General features: G+C 38.0%; 1 protein-coding gene across 1 annotated transcript; it reads right to left on the bottom strand.

Annotated features, from left to right (window-relative positions):
• Positions 1-2836: 2836 nt before the first annotated feature.
• LOC149188597 (patatin-like protein 5) lies at positions 2837-4573 on the bottom strand. The gene is made up of 5 exons (XM_089410007.1): positions 4403-4573; positions 3962-4117; positions 3391-3708; positions 3108-3289; positions 2837-2990 (listed from the first exon to the last, which is right to left on the bottom strand). The coding sequence occupies exons 1-5, from the start codon at positions 4571-4573 to the stop codon at positions 2930-2932; spliced, it is 888 nt and encodes a 295-aa protein (XP_089266133.1). The 3' UTR covers positions 2837-2929.
• Positions 4574-21321: the final 16748 nt, after the last annotated feature.

The raw sequence follows: 21321 nt of genomic DNA, 5'->3' as shown, positions 1-21321 counted from the left end.
TAAGTTGTTAGTATAGGTGTGTCACTAAGCTTGCAAATAGGGATTTGATTGTTAGACTATTAAAAATAGGGATCGAGCTGTAAATGAAGTTAGGATAGGATTTGATTCATAAAAGAAGAAAGAATGTAATGATAGAGATTAGATAATCGATAACATGGTGAGTAAGCGAGAGTTTTTGAGTGAGAGATAGGGTTTGAGATTGAACATAAGTCAAACAGACTATTGTAATCGAGCCAGGAGGGCCAAGACTCTCTAATTTTGATTTTGTTGAATAATTGATTGAAGTGTGGTGTGGAAGCATTGTTCTGGTGTATAAATTCTCTTATGACTGTGTAATGGAATTCTAGACCCTAATTGGGTATTTTCCTCTGTTTAAACATTTTATTTATAATTCACAGTCAATTAGTATTAAGAGTTAATATTGAGCTTAAGCGCTAAACCTTTCCTTACGCATCTTCCTTAAAGTATGAATTAAGCACGTGGGTTGTATTTGATAAACGAGAAGTGGCATCTCATGCGCCCAAAATATCGTAAATGGTATTTGGAAAATTCACGCAATCAACCTTAGCGGTCGACACGTAGCACAAGAAAACCACTTTTCTTGCGCACTCTCGTCCTTATATCATTCGTGCAAGAATCCACGTGACATCTACGGTGGATATCATTCAAGTAAGTTGGTGAGAGAACGATGCGATATCTATTGGATCTCGTGAAGTGAGATCAATGGCGCAGATTGAAGCTCTTAACAAAAGGGAAAGTGAGAGAAGGGCTGATAGTGATTGGTCAGATAAGCGGGACCCTCAGGGGGAAATTCCACATATAAGATCCATCAACGCGCATCTCATTGGTTACAATGTTAGCCAGTAGTCTAATTCCAAACTACCACCCCATTTTCACCAACCTCATACATCATATTTCCAACTACGTTTTTCCAAAATGTCGAAAATAGTGAAAATAGTTTTTGGAATTTACTTATATCACTGGTTGAGATTAGATAATATAAGTGAAAGAAGGTCTACTTTATTCAATGAAAATTATCATATTTCAAACTGTTACATAGTCGAATTTCATTATATATGGTTAGAAAATAGCAGGATTTCATTATATATCATTATAAAATGTTATACAATAGAATGTTATATTTTTCCTTCTCTTTGTAGCAAGATAAAAATCTTATTTTTTGAATTTTTTTATGGGAATATTTTTCTACATAAGTTTTCTCAAAATTAGGTCCAAAAATTATATAAATTTTCATAATTGTAGATATTTGTGGTTGAAGGTAAATTTTGGTAAAATAGAGGATTTTTAGGATTATGAATTGGTTTATACATACTACTAATAATAATAAATGTAATTTAAACAATGGAAAATAAAAATTTAGTTGGATTTCAAAAATAATAGTTAAAATAGTTTAGAATATAAAATGTTTTAAATTTTCATTTGATTTGTAACAGCTTAGACATTTTTTTGCTGACAACTTCTGGCGGAAAAATTAAAATAATTGCTAAAATTCAAGATATTAATGTTTGAGATTACATAATAGTGATCAAATAAATATTTTTAAGGGTGATGAATTAATTTATGCATGCAAAAATGTAATTAAAGAAAGATAAAATTACATTTTTACCATCAAATGGATAGCTAGATTTCACCATTGATAGTAAGAAAAAAATAAAAAATAAAAATGTGTAGGAATTTTTGTTTTATTTGTAATATTTTAACATTATTGTTCTTAACTTTTATTGGAGTATTTTTTCACTATTTTTTTTCATTAAAGTGCAATGGTTGTTTTTAATGGTGCTAAATCCATTTACGCATTCAAAAATGTAGGTTATAAATTGACAATTACAATGTCACACATAGTTAGATCATCATATTTTAAAGGTATAAAATATAAAATGTTTATACTTGTCTTTTTCTTTCTAGTAGTCCATATATTATACTTTTCAAACATTTTTTATTACATTTTTAAAATTGGTTTTAACAAAAATTAAGCTAGAAGAATTTTTGCAGGTAGAATTAGAATTATTCAAGAAATTAAATCCATTTATAGATTCAACAATTAAATTTAGAAAATTAAAAATTACATTTTTATCAAAAAAATCATAAATCATAGCAAAATGTTTAATGGCTAGAAAACATAAAGAAAAAGAAAGTGAAAATGGACATTCTTACTTTAAAAAATAAAATATTAAATTTTTTTCTTAAAAAGGTGTAAAAAATGTGATATTAATAACATAAGTAGAATCAAATGACTTAAAAACATTAATCCAAAATTAAAAAAATATTAATTAAAAACAAAGAATACCATAAAAATTTTAATGCAATCCATGCAACTAAATGAATGATATGAAAAATTTACTCATGGGAACATAGGCTATTCCCACCCCGACAAAAATCTCCATACCATTAATATTATATTCTATGCCATATGTATCACAAAGATATCCTACTCTACCAAAATCTTAGTGGGGATGTCGACATAAAAAGCAGAGTGGGGATCTTTCATATTTAAATGGCGTTTAAGATGTGTCTATGTCCACACAGGGTCTAGATGGTTTGCATGACCGAATTAATGATAATAAGATTGAAAATTTTAATAATATTAATAATTAAAATGAAAACGAAATTACATATATACCTTAAAAGTTTGAGCTCAATGATTTCATTAATAATGTAAATATTACTATGTTAATTCTTGTGTGACTTTTTCTTTAAATATTAGTAAAGGCATGGTAAATAACATTATTTTCAAAATCAATATATTAATGAAATATGCAGAAAGCCTCAATTTTCAAATTGGATATCAAAGTTACATTACATATCGAAGTTAAGATCATCTTCGAACAAAGTACAACATTCATAAGGGAAAACTAACATTCATAAACTGAGGAAAACTATCATTCATAAAGTTTCAGGACTCTAAGTCTTAGCCACTAGGAGCAGCAGTTGATCGTGACTTTCTTTCACGTGAAAGTAGCTGCGCAAACCTGCCAAATCAATACAATATTAACGGTGAAACCAATTCACATGAACCATTTTCTGTCATAAAACTTGATTTAGCAATTTTCATTGAAATTGACGTATTCAATAAGAACTAAAATGACCTGATCAATGCATCATGGTTGGTCTTCCAGTCTTGCTCTGGCGTTGGCTCATAGTAGCCCGTCTCGATATTGACACTTGAAACAGGCTTGGCCAAGAGATCGCTAACTATCGTTTTCAAGGCTTTTAGATTCTCCTCCGTCGACAGATCCAAGGAGCTAGTGTGATCTCCCAGCTGCGGTTCCTGATCACAATGAGGCATTGTGTTAGATATCTCGAATATAGATTTGTTCAACTTCACAAAATCTATGGGTGAATTATATATGGAGGGTGCAAGAAAAGTACCTGGATTCTGAGATACATATGCATGTTAATGGTTTTGAACCAGAAGAATTCGTGAATGTCCGACATATCCGAACTTGATTGCAATAAAATATCAATTAAAGGTGATCTACCGTCCTTAGTTAACCATCCAAATAAGCCCCATTTTGCAGCGTCGGTGGCCTTGTAACGAGCTACTTTTTGTCCTGTTCCAAGAGAAAGAACCAGAAGCTTGCTAGACTCGTTCTCGATCAAATTTAAATCAATACTTTGTTTCGACAATGGTGGATTCGAATTGCGAGCGGAAATTTCTTTCAACAAATGGTTTACTGCAAGTAATGTCTGCAAGAATATGTTACAGGCCAACAAATTAATTGCGCAACCCATTAGGCAAAATTGTTACGCAGTGACTTTGAAAACTGAAATACAATTTCTTTCGACACATGGTTTACTGCAAGTAATGTTTGCAAGATTATTTTAGAGGGCAACAAATTAATTTCACGGCCCCTTACCAAAACTGTTACGCTGTGACTTTGAAAACTGAAATTTAAACCATATTGAGATGGCAATGGAAAAATATATCACCGCGACTTACCGGATCGTTAGCTGCAACTCCCCCGTCTATTAGATTGAAGTTTCTGGGATTTCCCCGGGAATCTTGTGTTTTGAAGGAATGAGGAGGAAGATATGTTGGAGCTGCTGAGGTCCCAATAGGCATGATACCATTGAAGAATTTGCCGCAACATAAAACCTATAAAGAAAACAGATGAGTACTCCAGGTGCATACCGAATTTGAAGGGCGAGGTCATGATATTCTATCGTCTGCAACTTCATTGACAAAACAACACTGAACAGGGAATCAATATGCAAAAGAGCGGGTGTGGTTGCTGAAATATGGATGAGCGCTGAATTTTGGGCGCTTGAATTCAAATTTGAATTCGAATTCAAATGGGCTCGTTATTTGAACAAAATTAATGGCTTGATTACTTGCATTGATTACGCTGAACCGTGGAGCTTTGCCATTATGTCTTCAAACCGGAGGCGGGCCGGCGCCGGAGGCGGGCAGGAACCGGAACGGGCAGGAACCCTTTGCAGGTGAGTGAGTCGATGTGCATGGATGCATGGGATGGGCTCTCCGGGTTACTTGGACTATAGCATTAATGATGCTATAGTCCATGAAATAGCACTTGCCGTTGTATATGCCCATCATTACATTTTGCCGAGGCTAAAATAAAACGGTGAGTATATATAATCCCATTTTTTTAATGCATTAAATGAAATGAATGGCAGTTATATATGCCCATCGTTGCATTTTGCCGAGGCAAAAATCAAACGGTGGGTATATATAATCCCATTCCTTTAATACCTACTTGTTTTCAACGATGCAAGGCCGACCAAGTGTATAATTTTTCTCATTTACTTGCACCATATTCACTTCACTTTGATAGATGGATGGTGTAAAGTTGTATGGTGTAATTTCTCTCATTTACATGAATGGTGTAACGTTGTACACCATCTGCACTTCAATCAAGCCCATAGAGAACACAGAGATATGGTTCATCCAAGAAAAATATTGTTAGTGTATTTAAAGTTAGTAATATTAAGAGGAATATATAAAATTAAATAGTCTTTAAATATTAATGTTAATGAAAATTTTTTTTGCCAAATTAAAAATCATAAAAATTAATTAAATTATAGTTTTATTATAAATAATAATAATAATTATTATTATTAATTATTAAAAGAATTAATATATTAGTTAAAATATATATATATATATATATATATTTAAAAAACATGTAACAAGATTTTCAATTATGGAAATTCACTCTTATTTTATCATGGAAATATTTTATTTATAAATAGATTTTGCTAGAATACTATGTGTTAATATGATGGCTTATCAATACACTTGTTCATATGGCTTTTTTTAATAAATAAAACAAAAACAACATAACTATTTTTTAGATAAATCTCAACCTTTGATTTGTGCCTATTACTAAGAATATACTAAAAATATTATGTAGAAGCTAAATCTCTATCATCCACCTAATAATATTTATAATAAATTAAAATTTTGATAGTTCTATTCCAAAATAAACAAGCCCATTAATATAATTATATAATGTGCATAATAAACATTTTCAGATATTTGTAGAACATCTTCACGGCCTTAGATCTTTCCACCTTCTCATATGAATAAAAAAAACCCTAAAAACTTTGGAAGAGAAAAGGAGGATCTTGTTGCTAAAGAAAGAAAAGGAATGGTGCCTAAAAAGAAAAGCCTTATGGCTTTAGGTGGGGAATGAAAACACAAAGTACTTTCATAGGGTGGCAAATCATAGGAAAGACATCAATACTATCTAAGAAATTAAGATTGAATGGTTCAAAGGCCTCCATTTTCAAAGATACAACAATGAAATGATGCTCACATTTCAAGGAGATTTTTAAAAAGAGCGAAAGGGAAAATATAGATCAATTCCTTTATATGCCAAATTTATTCCTGATACTTGTCAATGAAGAAGAAACCTTGGATCTTATGAGGGAGGTCACAAAGGAGGAACTTGAAATGGTCCTAAAGATTTTTTAGAAACATAAAATCCTTGGGCCTGATGGGATGACTATTGAATTCTATTTGGCCTGCTTTGGCTTCATTGGGAAAGATCTAAGGGGGTGTTGAAATACGTAACTAGGTTCAATCTTTATAATGACATGTGTAATCATGACTTTTTGTAGCTGATGTAAAGAAGAAAAATAAAATTATTTGTAGAAATTTTGAATAATATGACACTTATTCACAAAGATCATCCCGATTATACACTATTGCGGAATACATGCACAATACATAATCTCCTCTATGTTGATCATCAATTTAGCAGCATTAAAAACAATGAAACATCAATCGCATGCACACATTAACACAGTATGTAACCCGGGGAAAGCATACAGCTGAAAACCCCACACTATCTGTACATTATAATGATAGAGAACATGTAACAATGCATAGTACAATGCTCCTCCCAAGTACTCAGTATTATCTCCACCTGTTACACACAAAACTAGCTCAGATCTGATCAATCACAGCTCAAATCTCCTCCACTGCTTTGCCTGCCTCCACTGCGCAACCTGCAAGAGAAATCATTCACTTTGTAAAAACGAATTCCCTTGGTATACTACGCAAGCCATCATTGGCAATCTCCATCCATGCATGTGCAAAAATCATGCACAACTATAATCACAACTGATAGCAATCTCAACCTCTAACACCTGTCTCCACTGAACTGTACATGCACTGAGTTAACTTATGTATTCTTCAGTTGCTTTATGAGTTAATAATTAGTGAATTAATTAATATTTAATTCACACAACTCATCACTAGTGTATTCTTTAGTTAGACTAAAATACAACTAGTTCAACCAAGTCAAACTGAACACAACTCCATCAACTCCACAATCAACTCCACCGAAGCTCAACCACATGAGTTCTAACTGAAGTCCTGCATGCAATAGCTCAACTGACCCACAAAGAAAGCGTATTTCCTTCTGACAGCTGCATGTGCCACATCTGTAGCTCAAACTGAAGTGCTCCAAGAGGATAAGATAATGTTTATAGTCCAAATATTATTATGAGACAATAATATTTGACTGTTCTATTTTTAGCCTGGCAGTGTAAAAATAGAAACCTGCCTATATGTCTAAAAATAGAAGTCCATTTATTTTTACCAACATGACCAATCATCCACAAATAGCATCTTGCAATTAATAGACCATGATCCATATGTCTAAAAATAGACATAGTCTAAAAATAGACTTTGCGCCAAAAATAGCCTGCGGGCCCACTTAGTGAAGGCGACTTCTTTCCACTAAGCTCCATCATCTTGTTGCATTCTCAACACTCCCTCTCAACAAGATATGGATTATCACCAACCCCTATCCTACCTCGGTGGTATTCGAATTTGCTCCTGGTGAGCACCTTCGTCAGGATATCAGCATCCTGATCCTCTATTGGAATGTATGAAAGTAATATGATTCTCCGCTGCACACAATATCTGATATGATGGTGCGTGATGTCAATGTACTTAGATCTATCATGAAATACAGGATTAGCCGAGAGTTTAATGCAACTCTGGTTATCACAGTAAATCACAGTAGGCTCCAAGTAAGAACCGAACAACCCGACCAGAATCTTCCTCATCTATATAGCCTCGCATGCAGCCAAACTTGTTGCCATATACTCGGCCTCTACTGAACTGAGTGCCACAGATCTCTGCTTCCTGCTGTACCAAGAAACTATTATCGACCCGATACTGAAGACCCCTCCAGATGTGCTCTTTCTATCTGCTGGGCTCCCTGCCCAATCTGCATCCGTGAAGCCACATAGCTTCACCTCATCCTCCTGTCTGTACCACAATCCATATCTTGATGTGCTTCTAAGATAACGCAATACATGCTTTCCTGCCTTCCAGAAGAGCTTGGTTGGCGTAACCATAGCTTGTGAAAGCTAGTTAACAGCATAGCATATATCGGGTCGTGTATTGACCAGATACATAAGCAACCCCACCAACTGTCGATAAATAGTGGCATCCACTTCTTCTGGTGAAGTGGCATCCTCCTTCCTCCAACCTCTAGGAAGAGGAGTATCAACAAGCTTGCAGCCATGCATGTTGAACTTCTCCAGTATCTCCCGAGCATAATTACCCTGAGAAACAAATAGTCCATCACTGCGCTGCTATATTTCCAATCCTAGGAAATAATGAAGGAGGCCCAAGTCCTTCATCTCAAACTCTTTAGCAAGATCATCCTTGCATGAAAGTATCAACAACTCATCACCCGTTAGAATCAAATCATCTACATAAAGTACAATGATAAGCAACTTACCCTCCACCACAATCTGGTATATATTAGGATCCGCCTCACTGTTGGAGAATCCAAGTCCCGTGAAATAACTGTCTATCCATGTGTACCAAGCACGTGGTGCTTGTTTCAACCCATACAGCGCTCTCTTGAGCCTGCACACATGCGACTCGCTGCTAAAGATCTTGAAGTTCTATGTACACCTCCTCCTCAATGACTCCATTGAGGAACGCAGTCTTCACATCCATCTGATGAATGTGCCATCCCATCTGCACTGAGAGAGCAAGAATAGTCCGTATGGAAGAATACCTTGCGACAGGTGCAAAGGTATCCTCATAATCGATCCCCTCTATCTATGAAAAGCCTCGGGCAATAAATCTTGCCTTGTACTTCTCCACACTCCCGTCAGCTGCCTGCTTAACTTTGTAGATCCATATCGAACCCACCACTGATTTCCCTTCCTGTCTTGGGACAATCTCCCATGCACTATTTCTGACAATCAAATCATACTCTTCCACCATGGCATCTACCCATGCGGGATCCTCCACAGCTTCCTCGAAAGAGGATGGCTCTGTCACAACACATTTTCTCACAAGAGTCATATATCCAGTGTACCGATCAGGTGACTGTCTCTGCCCGCGTTGGGCTGTAGGTGGTCCTACAACTTTCTCTGCATCTTGAGCCAGTCCCTCACCTTCTGTCAAGCGCTTTCGCCCTCTGATGGTTGGCGCTGCATGAGTGGTCTCTTCCACTCCATGAACTTCATCTTGTGGCTGATCCACGTCCTGAAGCTCATCCTTAGGAACTAATAGCTCCTCATCTGCATGCAAGTGTGGCTCCCTCTCAAGCAAACACTTCATGGCTTTCTCCTAAAATTTTATATCTCGTCGCACAACAGTCTTGCCACTGTCTGGCAAATACACACAATAGTTGTGGGGCGTATTAGTGTACCCCACAAATATCCCAACCTCTGCGGTCGGCTCCAACTTCTTCCTAGCATCCTTCGTCACATGCATGTAAACGTTAGCACCAAAAATTATCCTCAAATGAGAAAGATCAGGCTTATTACCAGAATAAGCCTCCTCGGGTGTACTCATGCCAAGTATCATGTGAGGACAACGGTTCTGCACATATACTGTTGTATTGCATGCTTTTGCCCACAAGTGAAGGGGTAGGTCCTGATCATGCAACATCGCATGTGCAGCACCCACGATCGTTTTGTTCTTCCGCTCAGCAACCCCGTTCTGTTGTGGGTTATGGGGAGCTATGAGCTCTATTTGAATCCCTTCTGCACTGCAAAAGTCCTTGAACTCTCCAGAGATGTATTCACCACCATTATCGCTCCTAAGAGCCTTCACCTTCTTCCCCAACTCCTTCTCGACCAGTGCTTTGAACTCACAGAACTTTGAGTATGTCTCGCTCTTCTTCTACATGAAAAATATCCAGCACTTATGAGAGAAATCATCAACAAAGATCACATAATACCTATGTTTTGCTGTCGAAGCTACTGAGAAAGGTCCACACACGTCTGTGTGAATTCTCTCAAGGATCGTCGTGGCACGACTATCCTTCTCGTGAAAGGTGGCTTTCACAAACTTTCCCAAAGTACACCCGTTGCATTGATCTGACTGCGCAAGAGTGCCTTTAGGAAGCCCAGTAGTGATCTGCTGTAGTATCTTCAAGGCTCCGTGGTGAAGGTGACCCAATCTCCTGTGCCACAGCTCGCCATCATCCCGGCTCACCAATCCTTCTGACTTGCATGCCATTGCTGCGCAGCCATCTACATGCAACTGATAAAGGTTCCTCACTCGAACCCCTATCTTCCGGGTTTCTCCAGTTGTCTTACTGTGCAAGAAAGCCTTTTCCTCGCTAAAAACAACATCATATCCCTTGTCTTCTAACATCGCCACAGAGATAAGATTCTTCTTCAATCCTGGAACATGCACCACTTCCTTCAATACGAAGGGTTTACTAGACTCCCTCTCAAAGGAAATGGTACCGATACCGGTCGCACTGTATCTACCATCATCGCCCATCTCGATGTGCACTCCAAGATCTTTCTCCTCCATATCAGAAAACAAATCTCGATCTCCTATCATGTGAAAAGATGCACCACTGTCCAAAAACCATACCGATCCCATCACACTTGATACCAAGCACGCGATCAATGCAAAATCAAGCTCAAGCTGTGAGGCTAAGGCCTCTCCAGCTGGAGATCCAGTAGCTTGCTTGTTCTTCTTCTTCTGCGGACAATAAGTGGCATAGTGTCCGTGCTGGTGACAATGAAAGCACTTCACCTTGTACATGTCCTGCTTCTTGCCTTTCGCACCGAACTGAGAAGCTTTCTTGTTCTTCCCCTTCTTTGCTTTGGTAGCCAAAGTGCAATTTTCTTCATCAGTTCCCTTTGATGAAGATCCGTCCCTGGTATTCCGTCTGATCTCCTCCTGCACAAGATCTGACCAAAGTCTCTCCCATCCTGACAATTTCTCCCGACCATTGACAGAGTCTTGGTAGGAATGCTAACTCTTCGGAATACCAAGGAGAGCCAAGCTCACCAAGTCCTCATCATCGACAGTCACCCCCACACTTCCCGGCTCATCCCAACACTGAGTGAACTTCGTGAGATACTTGGGCATACTGTCTCCCTTCTCGCATTTAATGCTTCTGAGTTTATCTTTCAGCGCCAGCTTCCTCTGATCGCTCTTGCTTTGGAATAGATCTATCAACACTTTCCACATCAAGTATGGAGAAGCCTTTCCATGCAGGCTGGACACAATGTGATCCTTCACGCCCTCCAACAAAATCCTTCGACACTTTGCTGTCTTCTTTTGCCAAGCATCAACTTGCGCAGTATCAGTAGGTTTTGGGACCTTAGCGTCTATGAACTCCTTCAGCCCATTATCATCCAACATTGCCTCCATCCTGTCCTTGCATGCAATATGGTTCGAGCTGCCCTCAAGAGCATATTCCAATCGCAATCCTTTGAAAGACATTGCCACGTTGATACCAATAAAACATTGCTGCAAATTCCAATTCCACCAGCTCCAAACTCAACCGCCTCTGATCTAGAATTCTTGAGAACAAATTATTTCTCGTACAGAGATTGACTGTATGGGCTTTTACAGGATATCTCACCTTCCAAAGGAAGGATGAATCCAGAGGCTACCTGGCCCGATTACAGACTCTGCCTGAAGAAATAAGATGTAAACACTTTCTGAATAATAGATCTGATGATCAATAGCTCTGATACCATGTAGAAATTTTGAATAATATGACACTTATTCACAGAGATTATCCCGATTATACACTATTGCGGAATACATGCACAATACATAATCTCCTCTATGTTGATCATCAATTTAGTAGCATTAAAAACAATGAAACATAAATCGCATGTACACATTAACACAGTATGTAACCTGGGGAAAGCATACAGCTGAAAACCCCACACTATCTGTATATTATAATGATAGAGAACATGTAACAATACATAGTACAATACTCCTCCCAAGTACTCAGTACTATCTCCACCTGTTACACACAAAACTAGCTCAGATCTGATCAATCACAGCTCAAATCTCCTCCACTGCTTTGCCTGCCTCCACTGCGCAATCTGCAAGAGAAATCATTCACTCTGTAAAAACGAATTCCCTTGGTATACTACGCAAGCCATCATTGGCAATCTCCATCCATGCATGTGCAAAAATCATGCACAACTATAGTCACAACTGATAGCAATCTCAACCTCGAACACCTGTCTCCACTGAACTGTACATGCACTGAGTTAACTGATCTATTCTTCAGTTGCTTTATGAGTTAATAATTAGTTAATTAATTAATATTTAATTCACACAACTCATCACTAGTGTATTCTTTAGTTAGACTAAAATACAACTAGTTCAACCAAGTCAAACTGAACACAACTCCATCAACTCCACAATCAACTCCACCGAAACTCAACCACATAAGTTCTAACTGAAGTCCTGCATGCAATAGCTCAACTGACCCACAAAGAAAGCATATTTCATTCTGACAGCTGCATGTGCCACATCTGTAGCTCAAATTGAAGTGCTCCAAGAGGATAAGATAATGTTTATAGTCCAAATGTTATTATAAGACAATAATATTTGACTGTTCTATTTTTAGTCCGACAGTCTAAAAATAGAAACCTGCCTATATGTCTAAAAATAGAAGTCCATCTATTTTTACCAACATGACCAATCATCCACAAATAGCATCCTGCAACTCATAGACCATGATCCATATATCTAAAAATAGACTTTGCGCCAAAAATAGTCTGCGGGCCCACTTAGTGAAGGCGACTTCTTTCCACTAAGCTCCATCATCTTGTTGCATTCTCAACATTATTTATGTTATTGTTATAGACATATTTGGGAACTGTAACCCCAATCACATATGTCCATAAACCAAGGGCTTATAAACCCCTAAAAGTGTTGTTTCATACCCTAAAGGAACAAGGTCAACTGATTACATCATCTCTCAAAAGTTCTCCCTAAAAAACTACTCAGAACTGGTCAAAACTAAACCATACAAACTGCTCAGTGCTAAGGGTGTGATGCATCTCACCTGCTACACACAAAGGGTGCGATGCATACTGAAAAGCCTTTCTGTAGGGTGCGATGAGCAAGAGTAGACAAATGGCAGAGGCAGTTTGCTAGGTGGAAACCCAGAGAATCTTCTAGAAACTACTCACATGACACTTGCCTCTCTGAATTCGACCAGGGATGAGTAAGAGATCATGAAATCTCCAAGTGGAACTAAGAACTATCACTGAGATAACACTAATCAAAATCCCAGAAGCTGACTCACCCACATGCAAATATCTATATATGGATCCCTCATCCTAGAGATCTAGGGGTTAGAATCTTGTATTTTGTAAGGAAGTGTTGTTCGTTTCTCTATACAACATTGTATTCTTGGGTGATCTAACTTTTCACGAGGTGAAGAGAGCTTTCATGCTGGGAGGATGGCGTTGGATCAGACAGCTTGGCATATTTAGAAGACAAGATCAAAATATAGGAAGCATGGGACTCTCAAAAACTTCCTAATAATTAAAAGTATTCACAATTGAGTGATAACGAATTTTTTAGAATAAAGAGATACATATAGTGATACATACGAATTTTTTAGAATAAATTTTTTTGGTTTACATTATTGCATAGTTGAAGTATGCGTTCCATTATTTGAAAGGCCATATTAGTTTTTATTGGTTGTTGCCGCGGGGCCCTGTCGGGTTTACATTATTGCATGGTTGAAGTATGCATTCCATTATTTCAAAGGCCATGTTAGTTTTTATTGGCTGTTGCCGCGGGGACCCTATTCTTTGTGCGAAAGATGATTCCATGAAATATTTTCGAGATGAATTGACAGAAAGAAAGTTCATAGTGGAATCGAATATTGACCAAGTTTGAGAGGCAGATTGAATAGAATCTATTTTGTGAGGAGGATACTTATTACGGTGCACATTATCCTGTTAAAATGGAATAACATGCTGCTGTTTGCGCAAACAAGGATCCCACCCACATACTGACTATTGCTCAGAAATTGAACATATATACAAATAAATTAAAGCATGCGTACTCAGAGATGATTTGGATCTCTAAATGAATAAATATTGGTCTCCTCCTATTTTATCATTGAAATGGAAACTTTAAGTGAAAATGAGATGGATACCGCGTTTTCACAATGATTCAGCGCACAAAAAAGTCTGGATATGTTTGCTTCTCGTTTTGTTCAATTATTGCACTATGGATTCTTACGTTATGAGAATGACGTTATGGAATTATTATGACTTTTCTTGAATGGACTGAAAATATAGACATTGATTTTTTCCTCTTTCTCTTTTTTTTTCTCTTTTTCAGTTTTTAGAAAAGTAGAATTTTTGGGAATCTTATTTTCCCTTCAGTATTATTATTCATATCATTCTCAGCATTTTTGTTTGGTTTTGTGTTAGCTTATTTTTTGGTTGCTTTTTTTTTTTCGTTCACAGTTTTCTCTATCCCAGTGAGCATGCATTGGTATTGCGAGGTTAAAATCTTGAAGACCCAACATCAAATTGTTGCATTTTCATAAACCAAACTTTGAACCCATCTAATAATATCGTCGTGTGTAATAAATCTTAGTTGATGTCAATCTTAAAAGAGATTTCAAAATATGTAAGAAAACCAAACTTAAGCTAGTGAAGATATTTTTTTAAATTGTTGCTCAAGCTATTATTGACATCCAAAAAAAATTGATAAATACCAAAATTGTAGTGGCATATTTAGAAGACAAGGTTAAAATATAGGAACCATGAACTATGAAAAAGATCAACTTTTCCCTAGCGCTAGGCACCCTCCTTAAAAACTTCCAAATAATTAAAAGTATTCACAATTGAATAATAACGAAACTTTTAGAATAAAGAGATACATAGAGTGATATATATTACAGTGCTTTATGGAGGTAAAATTGATCCATTTATACAAGTTTGATGTTGGAGGCTAGAAACTATTGAATATGCAAACTAGAATAGAGGATCAATAAAAATAGGGTTGGATTGTAAACTTCATCTTGGACACATCCTAGACTCACAACTATTATAATTTTTCCATAATATACACATTAAGCAATAGAGGCTTTGAAGTGGCTAAAGTAGAAGGTTTGTTTCTAGCTACATCCTTGAAATAAACGAGTTTTGGTAATGAGTATGGTATATTGCTTCACTCCTCCAAGTAGACACAAAACCAAAGTGGGAATTATGTCTTTGTGTATGTTGTAGTCAGAAAACAGATAAAGATTATCAACTTTTTTTCTTTCAAACAACCTCATTGTTGGTCCATAAGGATCCACTCCCATGAGTTGTACACTAAAACAAAATGGGGAAATAACACCTACAATTGCGCTGGAATTTTGTGTTTTTTAGTTCATGAATTGGACACATTTCCCAATGCAAAAATGGGCGTGACCAGGTATGTTTGTATTAGCGCCAGATGTTGCGATGTAATTTGCTCGAGAAACATCATTAGAAATAGCATCTGACATTACTCCAGAAAAATAGAGCCCTAAATATCGCTTGGAATATCGCCCCACAGTTTGCCAGAGGTTGTGCGAGAAGTTATACCATAAGTTGCATCGGAAATAATGTTGTAAGTAGTTCCAGGAATGATGTGATAACTAACAACTAGAATGGCCCCATTTTGGCACTGGAAATAGTGCCAATACTTGCTTCCAATTTGTCTCTTGGTTTGGATTCCAGTGTAAGGTCCAATTTTGCTTCGTGTTTTGTCTCGAGTTTCACTTCTACTGTGGCTTTCAATTTTTTCTTCGAGCTTTTATTCTAGTTATCTAGGTGGATATCAGTGGCCACATATCTATTCCACTTAGAACCCCACCATTGTTTCTTTGAATTTTTCAGTTTCCTTAAGTGTACCACAATTTACTATTTTTGGTAGTTTTTTGGGTCTTGAAGTTTAGAGCCATTTTGAGACCCTAAACGAAATTTTTTGAAAAATGGGAAAATGTGAGTCTTTTATTGATGTTTTCAATCAAAAGTTATAGTCCTCGGATAGATATTTATAACGAGGTATTGTCTGTGTCAAACAAAGATCGTATGCCAAAGTTACGACTTTGAGAAGTTGATGTACCAATTTACTCCAACGGGGCTCATAGTTTTGACACTTCATCTCCTAGGGTTAGGTTTTTGGATGCTTAGTGTTTTCCTTTGTTTCTCAATAATAAATAGGCCTCATAGCCTCATTGTAGCACAATTCAAAGATATGTAGCTGCCACATCTCTTCTCAAAGATAAGCTACATTGCCCGAGCTAGGTTATTTCCATTTTTTGTATGTAAGCATATTTTAGTTCATTGATATTAATGAAATGAAGTTTTATTTATACTAAATCTCTGTGTTTATGTGTATATCTGTATTTTGTTGCGTTCATGCATAAGTCCAGATTAGTGTTACCAAAATGGTTTTCTCTTCCTCTGTTTTTCTTTGCATTTCCCCAACGAGGTCAAGGTATAAGGAGTTAGGGCTCAAACTGGCTGAACCTTTGCAAGACCAACCTCGCAAACCCTGACAACCTCCCATGGCAGAAGAAAAAAAGACAAGGGGGCAAGACATCCTTTCAAAATATTGCTCGAGGAAGCCCTCAAGTGACAAAGGAATGCGATAATGGATAACTTTCCCCAAATGCTCGACAACTACCCACAAGTGACACATCTTCATCCAACGGCCACTCTGGAGGCGTCACTCCTTTTAAGGTACAATTTAACTTTAACATTCCCATATTTGAAGGCTAGATAGATGTAGATGTCATAGATAAATGGTTAAATCTGTTGGAAGGATATTTTTCAGTTCATGACTTTTCTAATCGGGAAAATATTACTTTGGACTCCTCAAAGCCCGCCCAACAAGTCAAGGACTGGTGGTAAACCTAATGTGAACAAGAGGATGAGAGGGAATCCTCATTGTTTTTAGCTACACCCACTTGGAATTCTTTCTGAGAAATCATCAAGGAACAATATTACCATGTCGGAAGCTACGAAGATGAATACATAAAGTGGACCACACTATGACATGGAAGGGACCGAGATGTGCCAGAATTCACAAATATATTTCCATACACTTCACACAAGATGGGTATCAAGGATTCTTAGGGGCATTTGGTACTCAAGTATCACGACTATCTAGAAAAGTACATCTAGGACGAGATGAAGTTCTTAGAAATCTCCTCGCTTGGCATCGCCTATCGATACACTGTCAAGAACGAGTAAAAATTTAAATAGAAAAAAGTGAGACTTTGGATATGCAAATCTGAAGCAAGGGATAGGCACCCCCAAACCACAGAACAAAGGACAAAGACAAGGCATGGTGACTCAAGACAACCCATCGAAGCCATAAGAAAAAAGCAACAGCACAAATACAAATAATGACATAAGGAAATGGTGTGAGTTCCATAGAATCCCCACTCACAACACAAGTGAGCGTCAAACCAAGCAGTCATTGGTGGCTACGTTGAAGGCTTCTAAATCAGGTTCATGTTCTAACTCTAAGCCAGAAACTGACAAGGGGCATGACAAAGGGAAGCAAATTATCAATGCAGAGCCTAGTGCCACCATTGCCACTACCATGATCCAAAAGGATGAGCTCGAAGATCTAGAGGAGGGGGAGCGACTCTTCCACTCATAGATGTGGGTGAAAGGTTCTCCATTGAAGTTCATTTCCGAAAACGAGAGCCAAAATAACCTCATTTTAGAGAGGTCGTGAATTGAATGGGCCCACCGACCACAACACACCCACAGACGTGCACTACTGGGTGGCTTCAGCAAGGGAGAGATATCTACATCAGCCAATAGTGTTGCCTTCCATATAGCATCAAGCTCTTCACAAATGGGGTAATATGTTATGTTTCCCCTCTTGAATTTTGTGATGTATTATTAGGCCAACCATACTTGTGGAAATGACATGTTGTGTATGAGTTTAGGTTTCGCACTATTATTATTACTTTGGGAAAGAATTTGTATAAGATATCAAAGGTGGCATCTCCTATGACCATCTCTTTGATCATTGTGAAGCAATGTACTAAGATCATTGCCCATAATGGGATTTTTTTTCCCTTATGATTCACCCTCATGGCAAGATGAATATTGTGGCCACGACCTCCGAAAAAGACTCCTATGCATGGTAACAACTGATCGACAAGGTTGTGGAGAAGTACAGGGACATATTCACCTCACCCACAAGGGTACCTCTAGACTGTTAGATAAAGCACTCCATCGATTTGGCCTCGGGCGCGCTGGTACCCAATGAACCGATCTATCGATGCTTTGTTCTTGAGAATGATGAAGTCAAGAGGCAGATTTAGGAGTTGTTGCAGAAAGGGGAAATCATGCCAAGTTCATCACTTTGCAGGAGCCCGATCTTGTTGGTATGGAAGAAGGTGGAAACCTAGAGACTTTGTATTGACTATCGGGTGATGAACAAGGTCATTGTCCAGAATAGGTATCCAATCCCACGTATTGATGAACTTTTGTACAAGCTGAAGGGGTGCCAAATATTTAAAAAATATTGACTTCAAGTTCGGTTATTACTAGGTACCGATTCAACCCTCTGATGTGTGGAAGATTGCCTTCAAATCCAAAGAGGGGCCTTTTCGAATGGTTGGTCATGCTTTTCGGGTTGACGAATGCCACCGCAACCTTCATGCGTCTGATGGATGACATCTTGTGACCCTTCACCAACTCATTCATGGTGGTGTATTTTGATGACATTATTATATTCATCAGAGTTGGGAAGAGCACCTCCACCATATTCGACAAGCCCTCTAAACCCTGCGGTGACACAAGTTGTGTGCCAATTTGGAGAAATGCACTATTGGTATGAACTAGTTTCAATATCTGGGGTACGTCATTGATGACCAAGATGTGCATGTGGACCCAGTCAAGATACAAATAATTCGTTATTGGCCCTCTGCAACCACTCTAACAGATCTCTACAGCTTTCTGGGTCTTGCCAACTTCTACTGCAAGTTCGTGTTATGGTTCTCTCATATCTGTTGGCCTTTGAATCAAGTCACCAAGGGAGTCAGAAGAGTGAAAGAAAATTTCTTTTGGTTTGAATCCCAATAGAGGGAATTTGCTGAGTTGAAACATCGCCTCTTCTCTACACCAATGCTCATATTACCAGACTTGTAGGAACCATTTGAGATCGAGAGAGATGCCTCTGACTATGCTATTGGTGCAATTCTTACTCAGCAGGGCCATCCAATGGCATATCATTGTGAAACACTTTTAGACACTATTTGAAAGTATTCCACCTATGAAAAAGAGACATATTCCATTGTGCAAGCCTGTCTATAATGGAAACAATTACATTATGGGGAAGGAAATGGTCATCCACAGAGACCATCGACCTTGCATTTCATATAGACATAAGGGAGGTTGAATGATCGCCATCAGAAATGGTCCACATACCTCCAAAAATTCCATTTTAACATTAAGTACAAGGAGGCCAACACTAGCAATGTTGCAGACTGCCTCAACCGACCGTCAGCCATGGTGCTAAACACTGTGCTCGACTCTTGTGGGCACGAGATTGCGGGATGGCCGCATCTTTACAAAGGCGATCCAAAATTCAGCTACACATACAAGACGCTCTTGGAAGGTAGGCAAGTTCCAAATTTTCACCTCTAGGATGAACTTTTATGCCACCTAGGAAACATCTGTGTTCCTTCAAGCAAGCATGCCAAGACGATTTGGGAGGCGCACTACAGTTAGGTTTCTTGACATTTCATGATCCAGGAGGATTCTGATGATTCAATTTTACAGGTGTTCAAGTGTCATCATCAGTGTTCAGTGTCGTCGTCACTTTAGTTCAACTTCGATAGATCTACAATGTTGGTTGTGGATCAGGTTGTTCATGATTGGTGTCGACATGGTTGTGTCATCCATCGCAGAGGTTTGATATGTCATCAGGGTTGTCATCACAAAGGTATCCGGTGTCGACGATATGTATATGGTTATGTCACATTGTCGACAAATTCGTCATTAGGCGACAAATGTCGCTAATGTAACTTAGCGATGAATGATTGTAAATGGGTGATCAAATTTCTGAAACCCTAATCCTACATCTAAGGCCTAAACTCTAGTCCCTAAGCTATACATGATATTTTATTAAAAACCATGTATTAAAACATATATCACAACTATGTAAATAAATTACCTAAGCTCTAAACCATGTAACAAAGCTTAATACCAAACCTAAAAACCTAAAATCCTAAAACCTAAAGTCGAAGTGCTAAACCCTAGATCCAACAACTCTTGGCCTATTCACATGTTAAAACATTGTAAAAAAAATGCAATTCATTAGCATAGTACCCTAACTGCTATCAGAAACCGTGTCGGGGTAGCTGCCATGTGAGCAGCAAGGAGCTAACCACCAGCGAGAAACCGTAGTGGAAGAAGACCGCCATCCCAAGACCGCAATCGTATCGGAATATTCACCACCACCGCTAGCATGTAATCAAGTCTATAGACTGTCAGGTTAACTACCAGAACTGTTACTGCGTTGGAGGACGCCACCATAGTTAACTGTCCTCGAGAATGCAGACACATACAAACGGTCACCGTGAGGGTAGCTGGAATCGCCGGGGAAGACTGTGGAGGTGGAAGCCTGCGATTAGACCACGACTGGTCACATGCAACCACCAAACTGCCTCCACCTGGTTAGCTAACCTCCATCGGCTAAGTCTTTATGATATGGTTTAATTTGGGTTCTTAAAACAGTTTTATTGTTGGAACTAATTTGACTACCATGGTGCTAGCCCTAGGTGTCATGGAACCATAGGACCGGGTTTCTAAACCATCAGTTTGCAACCACATTCACCTCAAAACTAGCCTAGGAGGTTTTGGTGTATCTTCAGGCCTTTAAAAGGTGTATTTGTCCATTGAAAGATAAGAGAGTGTTTTTTTTTACTTTTGTATGCAGATTCTAGAGGACATAGGCAGTTTTTGTTTTCAGTGTTACGGGAGCATCCAGTGTCGGTTTTGGAAACTGTAAGCAGCGTTGGAAAGATGGTTCAGAGGGCTATCTGATGGCAGTAATCAAAAGTGCCTGCGTGCACATTCAATTTGGTATTTTCTCTGTGTAATCAACACCTTCTTCTCATTCCTAATAAAAATGGTTGCCCATCTTGAAAGTGGACCCGGAGACGTAGTCCATCAGGGATGAACTCCGTCATCAATTTTTTGTCTGGTATCACTGTGTTTTTACTATTTTCACTTCTGTTATGCATCAATTTTATGTTTAATCAGTTGTCGTAAAGTGTTCTTTTCGAGCAGTTTTTCCTAGGTTTGCGTGCCTCAGCTAACATTCAAATAAATAATTGTTAATTAATTCTACATCATTTTTTAGTTTATAATCATTTCAGATCATATAATTTGGTATCAGAGCATGTTGCATTTGTAGAATGTGCCATTGAATGCTAACCAAGTCAAAGTCGCAATGAGGAGAAGGAATCCTTGAGCAGATCAATCCAGAGATTGGAAAGCGATGAGTCGTTCAGAAATCAACCATGTCAGGACCTGATGCAGGTGAAAACA

The sequence above is a fragment of the Pinus tabuliformis genome, chromosome 3_1, assembly GCF_031772625.1.
Source record: "Pinus tabuliformis cultivar Carrire ecotype Pingquan chromosome 3_1, CPIR1, whole genome shotgun sequence".
NCBI classification, from domain to species: domain Eukaryota; kingdom Viridiplantae; phylum Streptophyta; class Pinopsida; order Pinales; family Pinaceae; genus Pinus; species Pinus tabuliformis.
Note: the sequence above shows the minus strand (reverse complement) of the source record. Positions and strands in the feature narration are given on the sequence as shown.